This window comes from Dufourea novaeangliae, unplaced genomic scaffold (assembly GCF_001272555.1).
Source record: "Dufourea novaeangliae isolate 0120121106 unplaced genomic scaffold, ASM127255v1 scaffold187, whole genome shotgun sequence".
Taxonomy (NCBI): Eukaryota; Metazoa; Arthropoda; class Insecta; order Hymenoptera; family Halictidae; genus Dufourea; species Dufourea novaeangliae.
The window spans coordinates 302,946-317,042 of record NW_015374075.1 but is presented as its reverse complement, the minus strand read 5'-3'; the positions used below and the strand labels follow the sequence as shown (position 1 = coordinate 317,042).

Sequence of the window (14,097 nt, the reverse complement as noted above, 5' to 3'; positions counted from 1 at the left end):
AAATTATTTTAGCTCCTATCTCGATGAGTTCCTGATTTTTACAAACCTATACAGAAAAAGTGGAATTCTACTGAAGAATCTGTTCAGTGAAAACTAAAATAAGAAACTGTAATAGACCCGAACTGTTACAAATGTTGTAAATAAAGGAAATTCCCAGTGTAGTAACAACGACGATTGAAAATCGCGAATGCGTGATAAATCACACCGCCACGTTATAGATGGTCGAATCGACTGTGAAACAACGTGACGCCGATGGGCAAGCGCTTCACAGGCTGCTTGGTAATTGAATTCACTCAAAGCAAGATCATTCTGTCGTGTGATACCCTGCCACGATCATTCCATGAACATATCTCGTTGTTTCCTCGGTATTCATCGTTCGCGAACCGACACAATTAACGAAGGGTCGATCTTTATGCGACGAACAAAGCGACCACGTTCAGTGATTTTCATTGAAATGTATTCGCTGAATAATGTCAGCCCGTATTAATCCCATTTTTATTCGTTCGTGGTGGAATATCTCATTTTTATAATGACACTTATCCGACAGTGAATTATTCAGAATATTTCTTTGGTATATGGTAGATAGATTCGTTGATCCTGTGAATCGGTAAAAGTTCGTGCTGTCTTCTTATATACTTGCTTTTTCCACTTGATCGCTCTACTGTCTCTCCCTTAACTTTACAGTGACTCAGGTGTTCATTCATATACTTTCCAAATTGTAATCAAGTGTAACAATTTCTATGTTATTTCCATTTATGTATCCTAGTGATTTTTACTTTTTACCATGCTTCCATGGTAAATATTTCTTAATTTTGAAATAAGATACCTAGTTTGGTACGTAATCTGGCGAGTTAAGTATTTTATTCCTATTACTTGTATTTCCTTCAATTTAGTTTACTTTATTTTTGCTTGCTTTTCCTTACTTATGTTTCACACTGTCGCTTGGGGTTGTGTTTTATAACTGCCTATCACTGTGTCCCACCTTTTACAAGTCATAATTATATACAATAGTAATTGATAACTGTAATAATTATCTAATATTGCCATAAAGACCTCGTCTTTTAGTATTGTGTCTTATAATACAGTAAACGTTAGGTTTAATTACTACTGCGCTCTACTTTCCCGTAAATAATAGAACGTCGCCAGTTTCTGCAATGCTGCTCTAACGACTGTCCCATTGTCCCATTGAAGTTTCTAATTGAACATTCCGTCTAAATTAACAGGCAGAAATATTTTGTAGTGAATCAAACCGCCAACAGTACGAGGATAATGCATCACGAAGCTCGATTAACATAATCGACAATCTCGAAGAATATGGGTCGTTATAAATACTATATCTAAATTGGTGATTTCAACGAGTGTGAAGTACTAGAGGTACCAATGCATCCACGAAGTCATTGCGATAATTTCCATAGCGAAAAATATTTCTCTTTTTCGAACGAAGATACAGCCTATAAATTTTAGAATCTACGAATGTTTGTTATGAGTCTAACGTATTTCCAGAACGGCTTCGTAAAAACGAAGTGGGCTTCTGGTCCCGAAGTGTGTTCCGAAAAAAAAGATCCTGAGAATTTCGTGAATAGTCGAGATTTCGAAAAGCATGGCGCCTAATCCACCCACGAGCATCACCCACGATTCCTCTCCTTTTCGTTACGTAATGTCTGCCACTCGAAATAGTATGCGTGGGCACATTTTCTCGACAGTCGGGCAGAAACACGTCTACACCAAGAAGATCCATTCCCACGGGCAATCAGACTTTATTGTCGTAAAACAGGATTATTTCCCGGATCTTCGCCTCGATGGCTTGGAATTCCTTTTATCATCGAGACAGCGCCATTCTTACAGAACCCCTAGCTTTCGACAAAGGCTAAATATCCAAAAAGCTCTCCCTTCTAAAAAAAAGGACAAATTAACGTTGTATTATACTGCACGTAAACTTGGTTCAACGTTTTCACGTAAAAAAAAGCAGATCGTTCTCGTAAATACGTGACGATAAAACGAAAAAAAAGAAAGAGGCGAATGGAAATTCCATTCGGTCGATACCAAAGTGAAATCGTCTCGCTCGAGGTCTTCCTCCTTTTTTTTCTCTCGCAGTTTGTTTCCGCAGCAGCTTTTATCGACTTCGATACTCCCGGTAGGTTTACGCGCCGCCGCCAATCGGGGAAGCACGGGGTGATTTCGAGACGCCGTTCGTGTAAATACCAGAGTGCCTCCGCAGGCTTTCACGTTCGTCCCCTCTGTATAAATCAACTTAATGGTATTGGGAACAACTGCAGCTTTGGGAGGCGTTGTTGCATCGAGATGGATCCAAACAGACGAGCAGGGAAAAGCATGGAAAAGGATCAGCCGCCAGTTCATCGGGAACACTTGTCCCTATCTAGGTCGCGATTGGAGCGAGTCACGGATGATTCTTAACGTTCGTGTCTCTAGGTAGCTTATGGACCGAGCTGCAAGAATTATTTGAGGACTGGCACGTGTACAGAGTGTTCTTAGAACATTCACCGAAATTTATTCTTCCCATTGTTTAACCTTTCCTTTGTCCCTCCACGGGGTGTCCCAAGCCAAAGAAGAAATATTCCTTTCATTTCTCAGGCGCATTTGATTAAAATATACTTATAAATGTTATATTACTATAATATTGTATCTTATTAAACAAGTGAGATATTGAAACTGCTTACGTTAGGTGGGACACCCTGTATAACCGGATAATAAATGTATAAATAGCAGTGGTTTTTACATTGATTGAAAACACATGGAAGATAAGGAGCAGTTATATAAGAATCATTATTTCTAGACAGACACAGAAATACGACCCTTGGCACGCCCAGCAATTTTCCCATGAATTCCAATTGACGTGTGCTCGCGAATTCGTAGACAATGCATTTCACATGAATTACAGATCCGTTTGGTAATTTCGAGCTTCCATTCGCACGTTCGCGGTTATAAATCAATTTCCCCGGCTCGTGCCACGGCGCCTGCCGCCATTTTAACTTTACACGTACAGGTGTTGAAATAGAAAATACATATCAACCGATAGCTTGTAGCTATAGGAAAACAATAATGGAAGAGGAAAACAATAAAAATCGTTTCCCAGTTATCGATACTCAAATAAACGATATAAACACAGGAAAAATGTATAAACATACGAACCAATTCGAAACAATTCCATATTTCCCCATCACGTTGCGTGGCATTTTTCATTAGAATTTCAAGAAAAATTAATATTTACCGTAACAGATGAACTGAAATCAATTACAATCGGTACTGTGCAATATTATTTTTCTCCTAAGAAACCAATATGGCGGAACATACGGAGGTTAAGAGCGACTGAGGCATATCCAAGATGGCGGATTACCGTCGCCCCTCGATCCCGGAGAAGAATAAATCCATTTTTTCTACGAACTACTGCCATCTTCCTGTATTTTCTCGTGTGATATCGTCATGGTCTAAAAATATCCACTATAATCCTTCGGGATTACTCAGAAAAAATGGGATTTCCTGATGGACTTGGAGTGATAAAAGGCTCTAAAGAAAGTCAGACTGACCAACGAATCCTTCCTGGTTTCTGTCAAGTGAAGCTACCTACTATTAGCGATCGTTGCAGCTTTCGACAAATAAACGGAACAATACTTTCGCGGTCGTGCTTTAACACGGAATCGATTAGCGAGCGCGCGGTGGTAGTGGGGAAATGAAAACAAACGCATATGTATCACGATGATGTGGATAAATAAATCAGTGGATTTCGCGGTGAATTTATATCTGCCATAAACCGAAGTTCCGACCCAGCTCCCTCTTTCTTTCATTCTTTTTTTCTCCCCTCGCACCGTATTACACCCCACTGGAGGCAGTTTTACGTGATTTAATGATGGGGAGGATGATCGTGGCACCGAATGACGTCAGATTAGTAAAAATACATCGGCACACACGGGATCGCGATTCCCCCGTTGAAAGTGAAATCATCTTTTCCACGATCTTCTTGAATCAATTCACCCTCTTCGTAGAGTCAAGCCTCTGATCTCGAATTCTATTCTCCCAGTTCAATCGAAATTTGTAATAGTTCGTGACGAACCAAACATTCTGAGAATTGGACCACATTTTTTTTAAACGTATTAACACTTTGATATACGTCTTTTCAAAAACAAAAGCTGAGGGCGATTCATGTAGTAGTGCGTCTTTCATAAATAAGAACTTTTTCTATATGTAAAGTTTGACAAATATAAAAGTTACAGATTCTTCTCGATTATCGTCCCGAAATCGAGTCCGCACCGGGACAATAATCTGATAGGAAGAAATGCTTCAGACCCTCGTAAATTTACTTTTTGCCCGAAACCGAGCCTGGGCAACAAAGTATGCGACAGTGGTGGGGATAACGCTTGGACAATAATCGTGTAAAACAAGCCGGACAATAATCGAGAGGAGTCTGTAAGTAGTGGTTTCTAAATATTTTTCGAACATCTGAATTTATATATTTGCAAGCAGAAAAACCCTCTCGCCAGCAAAGTGTTAATATCGATTCCTTGAATTTGTTATTGGAATCGGGTTCGAAGGTGGTTTTAATGTGTTTTTTAATTTTCTGACTCACCTATGGTGGTGTATATGGTGCCGCAGTAGAATACAGCGTTCCAAAAGGTCCACACTTTCTGTCCCCGATCCGTCACCCCCCTTTTGTAAAACTCGTACAAATGTTCCTCGTACTTCATCAATTCGTTCCTCGCCCGGCCGTCCCAGAGCTCCGTATTCGAGGCCAATATCTCGTCGTTCCAAAGCTCTCTGATTACCGTCAGCGTTTCGTTCCTGCGACGGAACAAAAATTAAATTACCTAACATCGATCCTCGAACTCGAAACAATTATACTTCGAATCGTCGAATTACAATTGTACTTTGTGTCAGGGTAAACAAGTATCTTGATTTTTGGAATTTAGCCGTTTCCGATAGTTCCTAGTCAGTAATATTCGACAATTCGTAAAATTCTGCGATGATGTTGAACCCTAATCCAGATCGAACCCAATTATGTTTAATGTAATTGCTGTCGGTACTACGAAACGGAAGCATCGTCACGACGAAAAGTTTCTACGTAAAAATATTTAAGATATAATAAAAAAATTCTCCTATTTCAAATATATAAGACAATTCTCCCATTTCATGGCAATACACCCGATCAGTTCCATCCGTTCTCGCCTTGCCGGTTTTTCAGGTCGTTAACAGAGAAAGGATTGCAGATCAGTCGCGACAACGAGTCTCCTTTTGAGTTATTGGAAGGAATGGGGTAGTCGTCAGACGGACCTTGGTTCCATCTAGACCGCCCGTCGGCGACGGTTGTAATATAGTTCTCCGTTTGATCTCGTTACAGATATTTCTACTCGACTGTCCAAGGAAATGATGGGTCTACACTGTCTACAGTCTACCCTATAAAGAGACAACTACGTAATAATAAAAAGGTAGAAAATCAAATTATAATATTATAGAATCTATATTGTACAATTTATATCCTTGACTTCCATAGACACCAGTACAAATGTCGTGAAAAAATAATAAATCTCTCACTGGTACACCTAACATACATTTTGAATCTGAATGAACCCTGATCCTCCATGGACAAACGTGAATAATCTCCTTCACTTCGATCGTTCTCTGTTCAGCTACCCTTCTAACGCTCGTGCCAACTTTTTTATTCAATTAACACCGGCCATTTACGATTACAACGACGCTAAAGCGCACGATCTATGGTACCCCGAGGCAGAGAAAACGATTTCACGTGAATTAGAGGCACGCTCATTGCCAAGGTGAACGTTCCTCGACCATGGGGCGTGTGTGGACCCTTTCTTATCGAATCGGTCACGCCACACGGCTAATTTTCTGATAAATCGTGGAACCCCTGCTGACCTTCGTCCTAAGGTCGATCGATCCAGTCGCGAAGATTGCGGAAAAATCGATCCGGCTTTTAAACAGCGAAATCGCGGCGGCAGTGGAGCGAGTCAAGGAAAGGGTTGACGTTGATGGCAGCATTAATTTGCGCTTTGTTTTTTCATCGCGAGAATGGGAACACTTGCGTCCACTACCAGCGTCACTTGAACTATCTGACAGACCGATTTCTCATGTGAGACAGTCATCGCGTATGTAATAGGCGTATAATTTTACAGTTTACATGAAAAATATACTCTACAAGAGAAATACTTGATGGAAGTAATATATGTTTCAAGTTTTACTTATTTAATGAATTTTTCGTGAACTACAATGATTCACACATTTGTTCACAAAACTTTTATTATCCTTCTGTAATGAATTTTTGTTAATTTTGAAATAAAATTTACATTTTGGTAAATAATTTGGTCAAATAGAAGCGATTGCCTTTCGTGAACAAACTTCTGTGTTACTATATGCAATCATAATTTCGGAGTTCAAAAATTATATTGTTTATATTATTCGTTGGCTTTGTTTTTATATATTTTTTAATGTCCAATTAAGAAAATAGTTATATTGCACTGAATGGAATGTGGGAAAGCTAGCGTAACCTGTGACCAACGGTTTCCGTGCAAAATGGCGACAACGTTCGACGTGTACTTCTATTGTATATATAAGTATGTGGTTGTGGCACGGTTTCACGAAGGTTTTTGTTAATATATATCCGATCCTACGTGCATAGTATCGTGTACGCTGTAGTTACAAGCAAGCCGGATGTTATGTGTGAAACTTTATCGCGACGACTTGAAACTGGCTCGCGTGTCGGAAAAAGTCCGCGGCATCATCAGATTAGGATTCTGACTAGTTAGCAGTTGGAACGTACACATTGCTACTTGTAAACACGGATCCCTCTTGTGACCGATCGGAATTAATGAAAAACATTTGTTTCAATACTGCTTTTCAAATTGGAACACTTCAATTATGAAGTAAAGTAGTTGAACAGAGCACTCTTCTAACTATAACACACAATTCTAAAATAAATTTTAACGAATAAATCCCAATAATTAGCAAGTATCACATAAATATAAGTTGAAATTGATTGAAACTTAAGTTGAATAATCGATAAATAAATTTTCCACTCCAATAAATTCCCATATTACACTTGACAATCGATAGAATTAACTATTCTCAAATATGTAATCAGAAATTACAACTGCTCGATTCATATTCCGAACGATTAATGAACGTAAAGCCCGTGAAAACAGAGATCGTTGATTAATTTTAAAAGACAGAGCTCTCGAATATTATTGATAGACTAGGGTCCCGTGGTTAATTGCATATTGATGAAAATTGCACAAGTGAAACTCTGTGTGTATCGTAGGACTCGCTGGATCTCCGTGTTCGTTTTAATACGCGTTCGATTGCCCCACATTTTCCACCCGGTGTTGATCTGCCCCGCGCACACGACCGATGTAATATTCAGCGGCCGTGTTTGTACCTACCCTTCGAAAGCAATTTTCCTTGAGACGAAGGTCAGAAACGCGCGATATCGTGACTGCCCACTGATGGAAAGAATAAACCAATAATATCTCCCATCGAGTGAAATTGAATCGCCAATGGACTGACCAATGAGAAGATAACTTCTCCTATATACTTCGTATCAAACCTAACGAATCGTTACTAACCTTTTCTGAACACGATCTCAAGTGAACCTAGCACATTGATCTAAGAAAATTAAATTTCCCCTTGTATTTTACTTCCTTCGATAAACAATCAGAAAATTCTAATTTTCTATGATCCTCTCTGATCCTCGAAATCCACTTTTACCAAAGAAAAATTCGATATTCCTCACCAACATCGTCAACCACCACACATTCAATTGGCCGTTCAAAAGTTTCCTAATTACCACTACTCGAGTTTATTGGTTAAACAATCTTCATAGCCTTTGATTTTCACCGAGTGAAATCCGAAACTTACAACCGGCAATGCAGAAATTAATTAAGTTCAACACTCCATTACCATCGTCAACCATCACGAAACACGTTCAATTGGCCGACGAAAAGTTTCCTAATCAGAGCTACTCGAATTTCTTGAGTGAGAAACTTTCAACCGGGCAGTGTAGAAATTAATTTAAATTCAACACCCACCTCTCGCGTCTTATGTTCGTGTGCGCCGCGTCCTCGTGCGTTCCCTCGATCGTGACGAAGATCATCGCGCCCCCGATACTGTACAAAAGCACGACAACAAATAAGAAAATGTGCGTGAACCACCGTTTGCTCCAGGAACTGACCTACGCAGAAAAAGTCGTGAACGCGTCAGCGATTTTACGAGATTTACGGATAAATTATAATATAAAGAAAATATTAATTATTATTATTATTATTATTATTATTATTATTATTATTATTATACGCAACGGGACACCTTTTGCAGTAACATGTTGAATTTCGATGAAACTTGGTTGATATGTTACTCCAAAAAGTGTCCGATTTCATGCAGGGACTTAAACCGGTATGATTTTGATACCGGTATTATGCCATCAAAGCTACACCAAAATCGATATATTACCGAGAACCGAAATAAATACCGGTATTTTTTCGATTTCTATAAGGGTAGGGCGTATATAGAATTATATAGGGCGAAGGTACAAACGAAAATACCGGTATAATACGGGTAATTTAAATTTCGGTAGAAGTCCCTGATTTCATGTGAAATGATCCATATAAGAATTATTATCGGCGGACCTTCTCGTACAGCCAGAACGCGCTCTTCTCCCCGACGCTCAATCCAGATTTGGTCAGGTCCTTGATACCCTTGAATTGGCTAAAGACAAACTCGCTGGCCCGATTCGAGTAGATCACCTGAGGCTGACCGGAAACGGGCGTCATCGGTATGGGGGTCTGACCGTACGGTGTCGGCACATACGTTTGCGGATAATATTGTCCCGGTAACGGAAGCTGAATCTTCGGCCTTGGAGGCGCCTTTCGGGCACCCGGTGAACTCGACATCTTCGCTGCGGACTTTCTTTTCGATCACACAAATTCACGCAATCCTCGTGGAAATTGAAATTCTTGAATGAAAACTTATCTGGTCAGTGGGCTCGCTTGATCGATAGTATCACTTCATTAACGATGAAAGTCTGAGGAAGTGAGTAGATGAAATCTACCCTTTGTTTTCTGCTCGAAGACTCTGTTCCTTGGATGGATTATTGTTCTTTCTGTGTATGTTCTAGTCCATCGAAACCGTCACAATTTGCCTCTTCAGGTTTCATTTACGATGGATACAGAGATCACACGGAAATATGTTTGTTTCTGGAGAGATGAAAATGACTAGTATTCAATTATAAACTCACTGTTACGATTAATTTTGTCCTTTAGAAGAACTAATACTCTCTTCTACGTATGTCTCACTTAACTAGATGCATTAGAATTTCTTCTTATGTTTTACATAATATACATATGCTTTACATATTCATCTGGAGAGATGATGAGTTCCCATGGAATCAAGATCACGGGACACTTTTGTCCTATGCACTTCTTTCTTCATTCGAGCAAAGTCAGATCACAATGACAATATCGTATTCTCGTATTTAACACTAAGTGTGCGCAAATATTTCACAATATCTCGGTATATTCTCAACGAGACGAGGAGTCTGGGCAGAAAAAAAGATTCTATTTTTCACACACGGTTTCGTGGATCCGCGAATATTTGCGAACACATATAAATAGGTGGCGAACGGCCGGCGGATCCGAACCGAAATTCCCCGCGCGGAATTTTGTCGCGAGGAAATCGGATCGCCGGGCGATCAGTCACGCTTCGCGATGGCCGTCAATTTATCACGCGGTGAACAGACGTCGGATGATCCGGACCAAGCGAGCAGGTGCCGGTAAACGGAATTTTATAAGTTCAGGACATCCGTCATCGGAGCACTGGAGTCGTGTTCGATATGATCCCCTATTTCAATGACATAAAAAGCATTATTCACGGTCCAGGAAGATTCCGTTGCGGCAAGATCATACGATTAAGCAAGAAATGATGTTATCACCGAGCAGATGGAAGTGAAGCATGCGTGTTAAAGATCACAAAGAATCGGCGATCTTGACTATCCCCCCTTTCTATGATCTCGAACTTGGTCCAGCCGTGATTTCCGATTTCAAGCCCGTCTAAAATTATTCGAGTGACATCCAGCTGGTCGGTGACCCCGGATGCATCTTAGTAATAAATAGATCGACCGTGCGCGAACGTGTCGACGAGTTTCGAGATTGGTCACTCGAGTATTCCTCCCACCGTATACAAAAGCAAATGGAAAGTGAACAAAAGGTATCTGTGCAGAGGCTCGATTAAGAATTTACAATTTCAAAGAAAATCTTTTTTTCAAACGCGACTATGCTAGTACACCCGCAACGACATTTCCGCGAGAGACAGTTTCCAAACTAGGAACGATCGATCAAACCAAATGTTCCCAAGCTCGTTCACGGTTTTTTCTTTCCTCGATGAACCAGTTAAAGTCCGCCGGCGAATAAATAAGCCCCGGGTTTCCACTTTAACGATGCAAATCGACGCTTCCTCGAGGGCCTCCGCTCCTCTGGTTCCTCTCCCAGCGGGAAGTTTTAGGGATCGATGAAGAGTTTTAGTTTCCCGTGAAACGGAACCCTTTCGAGGTCACCTCGAATTCCCTTGGCCTCGAACGTTTCTTCTCAATCGACCTTTCGAGGATGTAAGTTTACTGCATCGACTGTCTTCTAACTTCGAAGATTTAGGGATCAAACTTCGAGTGTCTCGACATGAATTTGATTTACAAAGTCTTATTTTTCTTGGAGATTTGAAACTGTCAAATCAATCCTGCGTGATCTCCTTTTTCTTCTGTCCACTCAACCTCCATGAAATCGATCCGCATTAATCGGATATTTATCACTTCGTCTGTCTAATGATCGAAGGACTTACGAGCCTCGTGTGTCATATAATTCTGATACGTGCCAAGATCACGTCGCTCGTGACCCCTTCCGTCATCCTGTGCATCATCTGGACCAAGAACACCGTTCCCTTAACTAGGTTTATCACGCTCGAACGAAGCACAGAGGGCAATCAGTCGATGGGAAATTATAGATCTCCTGGGTCATCGATAGTGCGCGGCACTGACACAATTGTCATCACATTCGCAATTCTGGACCGTTTAATCGATTTCGAATGTCCTCTTCTCCGTGGACAGTTTGCATGTTTGCACGGTAGTTTTTCTTATTTTTGTTCTAGAACCGCTATTGTTATTGCTTCTATATAGGATTTTTCGTTCGACAGATTGATATACACCGATCAAGTGCTTGCTGAAGATCAATGACGAGGATTCGTGTCGACGTTCACTGATCGCGTGCACTGCGTCTTTTTGAATAATTATATTCGGCCTCTGTCAGCAAAAGGGAACTCTCGGGACTAGCACCGTTAGGTGCGTCTCTCGAAAACCACTGGCGGTGGCGTCGCGACGCCAACTGACTGAGCTCGACTGGTGCCGGGCGCCGCCGAGGCGTTTTGAAACGGGCGCTACGATTTCCAGGGCCGTATAGTCGTCTGGTAGAATTCGTTCAGACTTCGGTTGAGTTGACGAAACAGGAACAACGGGAACCCTGAGACGATAGCCAATTGTTAGGGACATTGAAGTATTCTGGGGAATATTTTTACCTACAATTAGAACCTCTTCGGAGAAATTTTGTTTCTAGTACAGTGAATTTATACCAATTTTAATAGAAATTTGTGAAGATTCGATCTAATATTTTACTATAAATTTCAACTTTTTCTACACTTTTCCTGATTCTCTACCACAAATAAAGTCTTCGTTGTCTTTTCTTTATATTAGGTGAACATATCTAAATAAATTTTTGGCAATATGCCATCAAAGATTTGACAAATAATCATGTAACATTAATGAATATTATAATAGAAAGTCTTGTGGAATTTTTTCACAGAGGCTTCACAAACAGGATATATAAATAAAAAGTAACTCACATGGAATGGGCTAATTTAATCTGTATCAATGCTTCCGATCGTCCCTTCCGTGGAAAGTACATTTCCAGAATCTTTGAAGAAATATTCGTTACGCAAGACGCGGTGTTAGAATCATCCTTATTCGCAGAAGCCTGTTGACAGTTTATTTCGGAAAGTTACGAGGACAACCGAGCCGCTTTTCGTCTAGCATTTGAAGTTAATAGCCGACCGTTTCGCAGACGCCAACCACAAACAAGATGACACACAAATTTCAGAATAGTGTCCTGCGACCGCTGTTAAATAGTCATCAACAGCGCGACTTCCCACGCGGTTTCATGTATTCGGAGAAACAAAAATCGTGAGATGATTTTTCCAACGGTATAACAAACCTGACTTTGATCGATACATTGGATTGATCGTAAAGTATTCTCACTTTTCAATGATTTGGTGGCTGTGTAGCCAACTCAAACGAATGAATACATGAAAAATAATTTATGGATATAGTCAACTCATGAATGACGATTCAACTGGTCCTCTACTGTGAACGACGCATGTAATTAAATATAATGACAAATCTATCATAAATAAATTAATAAATAATTATTTTCTCATAAATGAGTGAATATTATCTCTTAAAAAAAAAATACATACGATTGGTAGATAGTAGGAATGTAGTCGCTAATGGGTACATTTACTTTAGTCTGCGATTGCGACAAACTGCAGCTGCAACTCTTTCATTCGGTACTTTGATACGAGGCCGACTGACAATATTCTTTACTGCAGAGCGAAAGGGTTGTTTTCTAGATCACGCTGGTCTAAAGGAACGAGAAAACGTCGAGCAGAAAACAAGCCGACGACACGGTTTATTTTTAACGATGGAAAAAATATACCGAAATCAAAATGCTGTTTCGTGAAAAAGTTGGGAAAAACGAGAAGTTTCCGGGTCGAGAATAGCTCTCAGCTCCGCCTCGATGATTACTGGCGCGTCCCGGGGGAACCTTTTTCTTCTTTGTGTAACTGCTCTTTCAACGAAAACCTTCTTCGCCTAAATTTCTTCAATTTTGTCCCCAAGAAGGTTTCATGAAATGGAAATGTATCTTGGAAACTTCCATGTCCGCATAAATTGTTCCACCTTCGTTCATGTGCACATGCAGTGGCTAATATTGCCACAAAGATCAAAGAATATATAATAAAGAACCACAAAAGTAACGAAAATTATCGCCATTTTGTTCTTGTATGGTAGCTTTAATATACACACTAATCTAGTACCACGAATTGCGTTGATTACTTCATTATTTGAATAATAGATTGGATTAAAAAAAATCATAGATGTTAAAAGTGGCTTCACAAAAAATAAACATATCCTTCATACCTTTTTATTTTATTTTGTCATTTCTGAAGACTAAAGCCGTGAAGAAAAAAGAGAAATTTCAGTGGAAAGACGGAACGAGCAGTGGAAGTTTGCCAACTGACTTCGAACGATATTTTGGAAACGTTTTCCGGTACAGATTCATTATTTAACGTTTCTATGAATCACCGAGACGACTGAAAGTCATTAACGTACGTTATATGATCCAAACTAATTTAACTGCAAATCAACGAGTATTTTCTTCGCTAATATACGCGTTATCGTGCACGAGTAAATAGAAACTTCGAATAACCGTTTGAACCAAACGAGCTTCATCAATTCAGTAGCTCCATCTCACGTCGAATCGTTGAAACACTCATGGACGCGTACTCTGAAGCCAGATTTCCACGTCAACTACAATTCTTATCTCTATCCAAAGTACCTTCATATTTAAATCGACACTGTAAATTCAAAAATGTTCAATTTACAAATTTAATTATCTATTCCTCGAATAACAATTACTTTGATTACTTAGGTACTTCATAGACCCTTTTAAATATTTCATTCGTCTCCACCAGAAACGACAATCTTCGAAATTATTTCAAACAAGTCCAACCAAAAATATATAGCAAAAACTAAGCTAAAAAGTAATCTGACGGTGTCGAAACAAAAAAATTGCATGATTTTTACAGAGAGAAAGGTAAATAATCGTTTCCAAGTTTCGCACGTGAAGGATACGAAGCCCAATGGGAGACGGCGACAGTTGGTCGCGGACCAATGGGGGATCCCGGTGTAACGGGTGTTAGCGTCACCGGGTGGTGACCTTGGCGGCGCTTGGCTGCATTCACGGAAGGCGCCCGAAAACGCTTCGG

At 40.0% G+C, this 14,097-nt stretch overlaps 1 protein-coding gene across 1 annotated transcript; it reads right to left on the bottom strand.

Moving 5' to 3' along the window:
- Positions 1-4,565: 4,565 nt before the first annotated feature.
- Positions 4,566-9,000, bottom strand: LOC107190500. Its single transcript, XM_015579309.1, has 3 exons — positions 8,646-9,000; positions 8,049-8,191; positions 4,566-4,794 (listed from the first exon to the last, which is right to left on the bottom strand). The coding sequence occupies exons 1-3, from the start codon at positions 8,907-8,909 to the stop codon at positions 4,566-4,568; spliced, it is 636 nt and encodes a 211-aa protein (XP_015434795.1). The 5' UTR covers positions 8,910-9,000.
- Between the last annotated feature and the right edge of the window lie 5,097 nt (positions 9,001-14,097).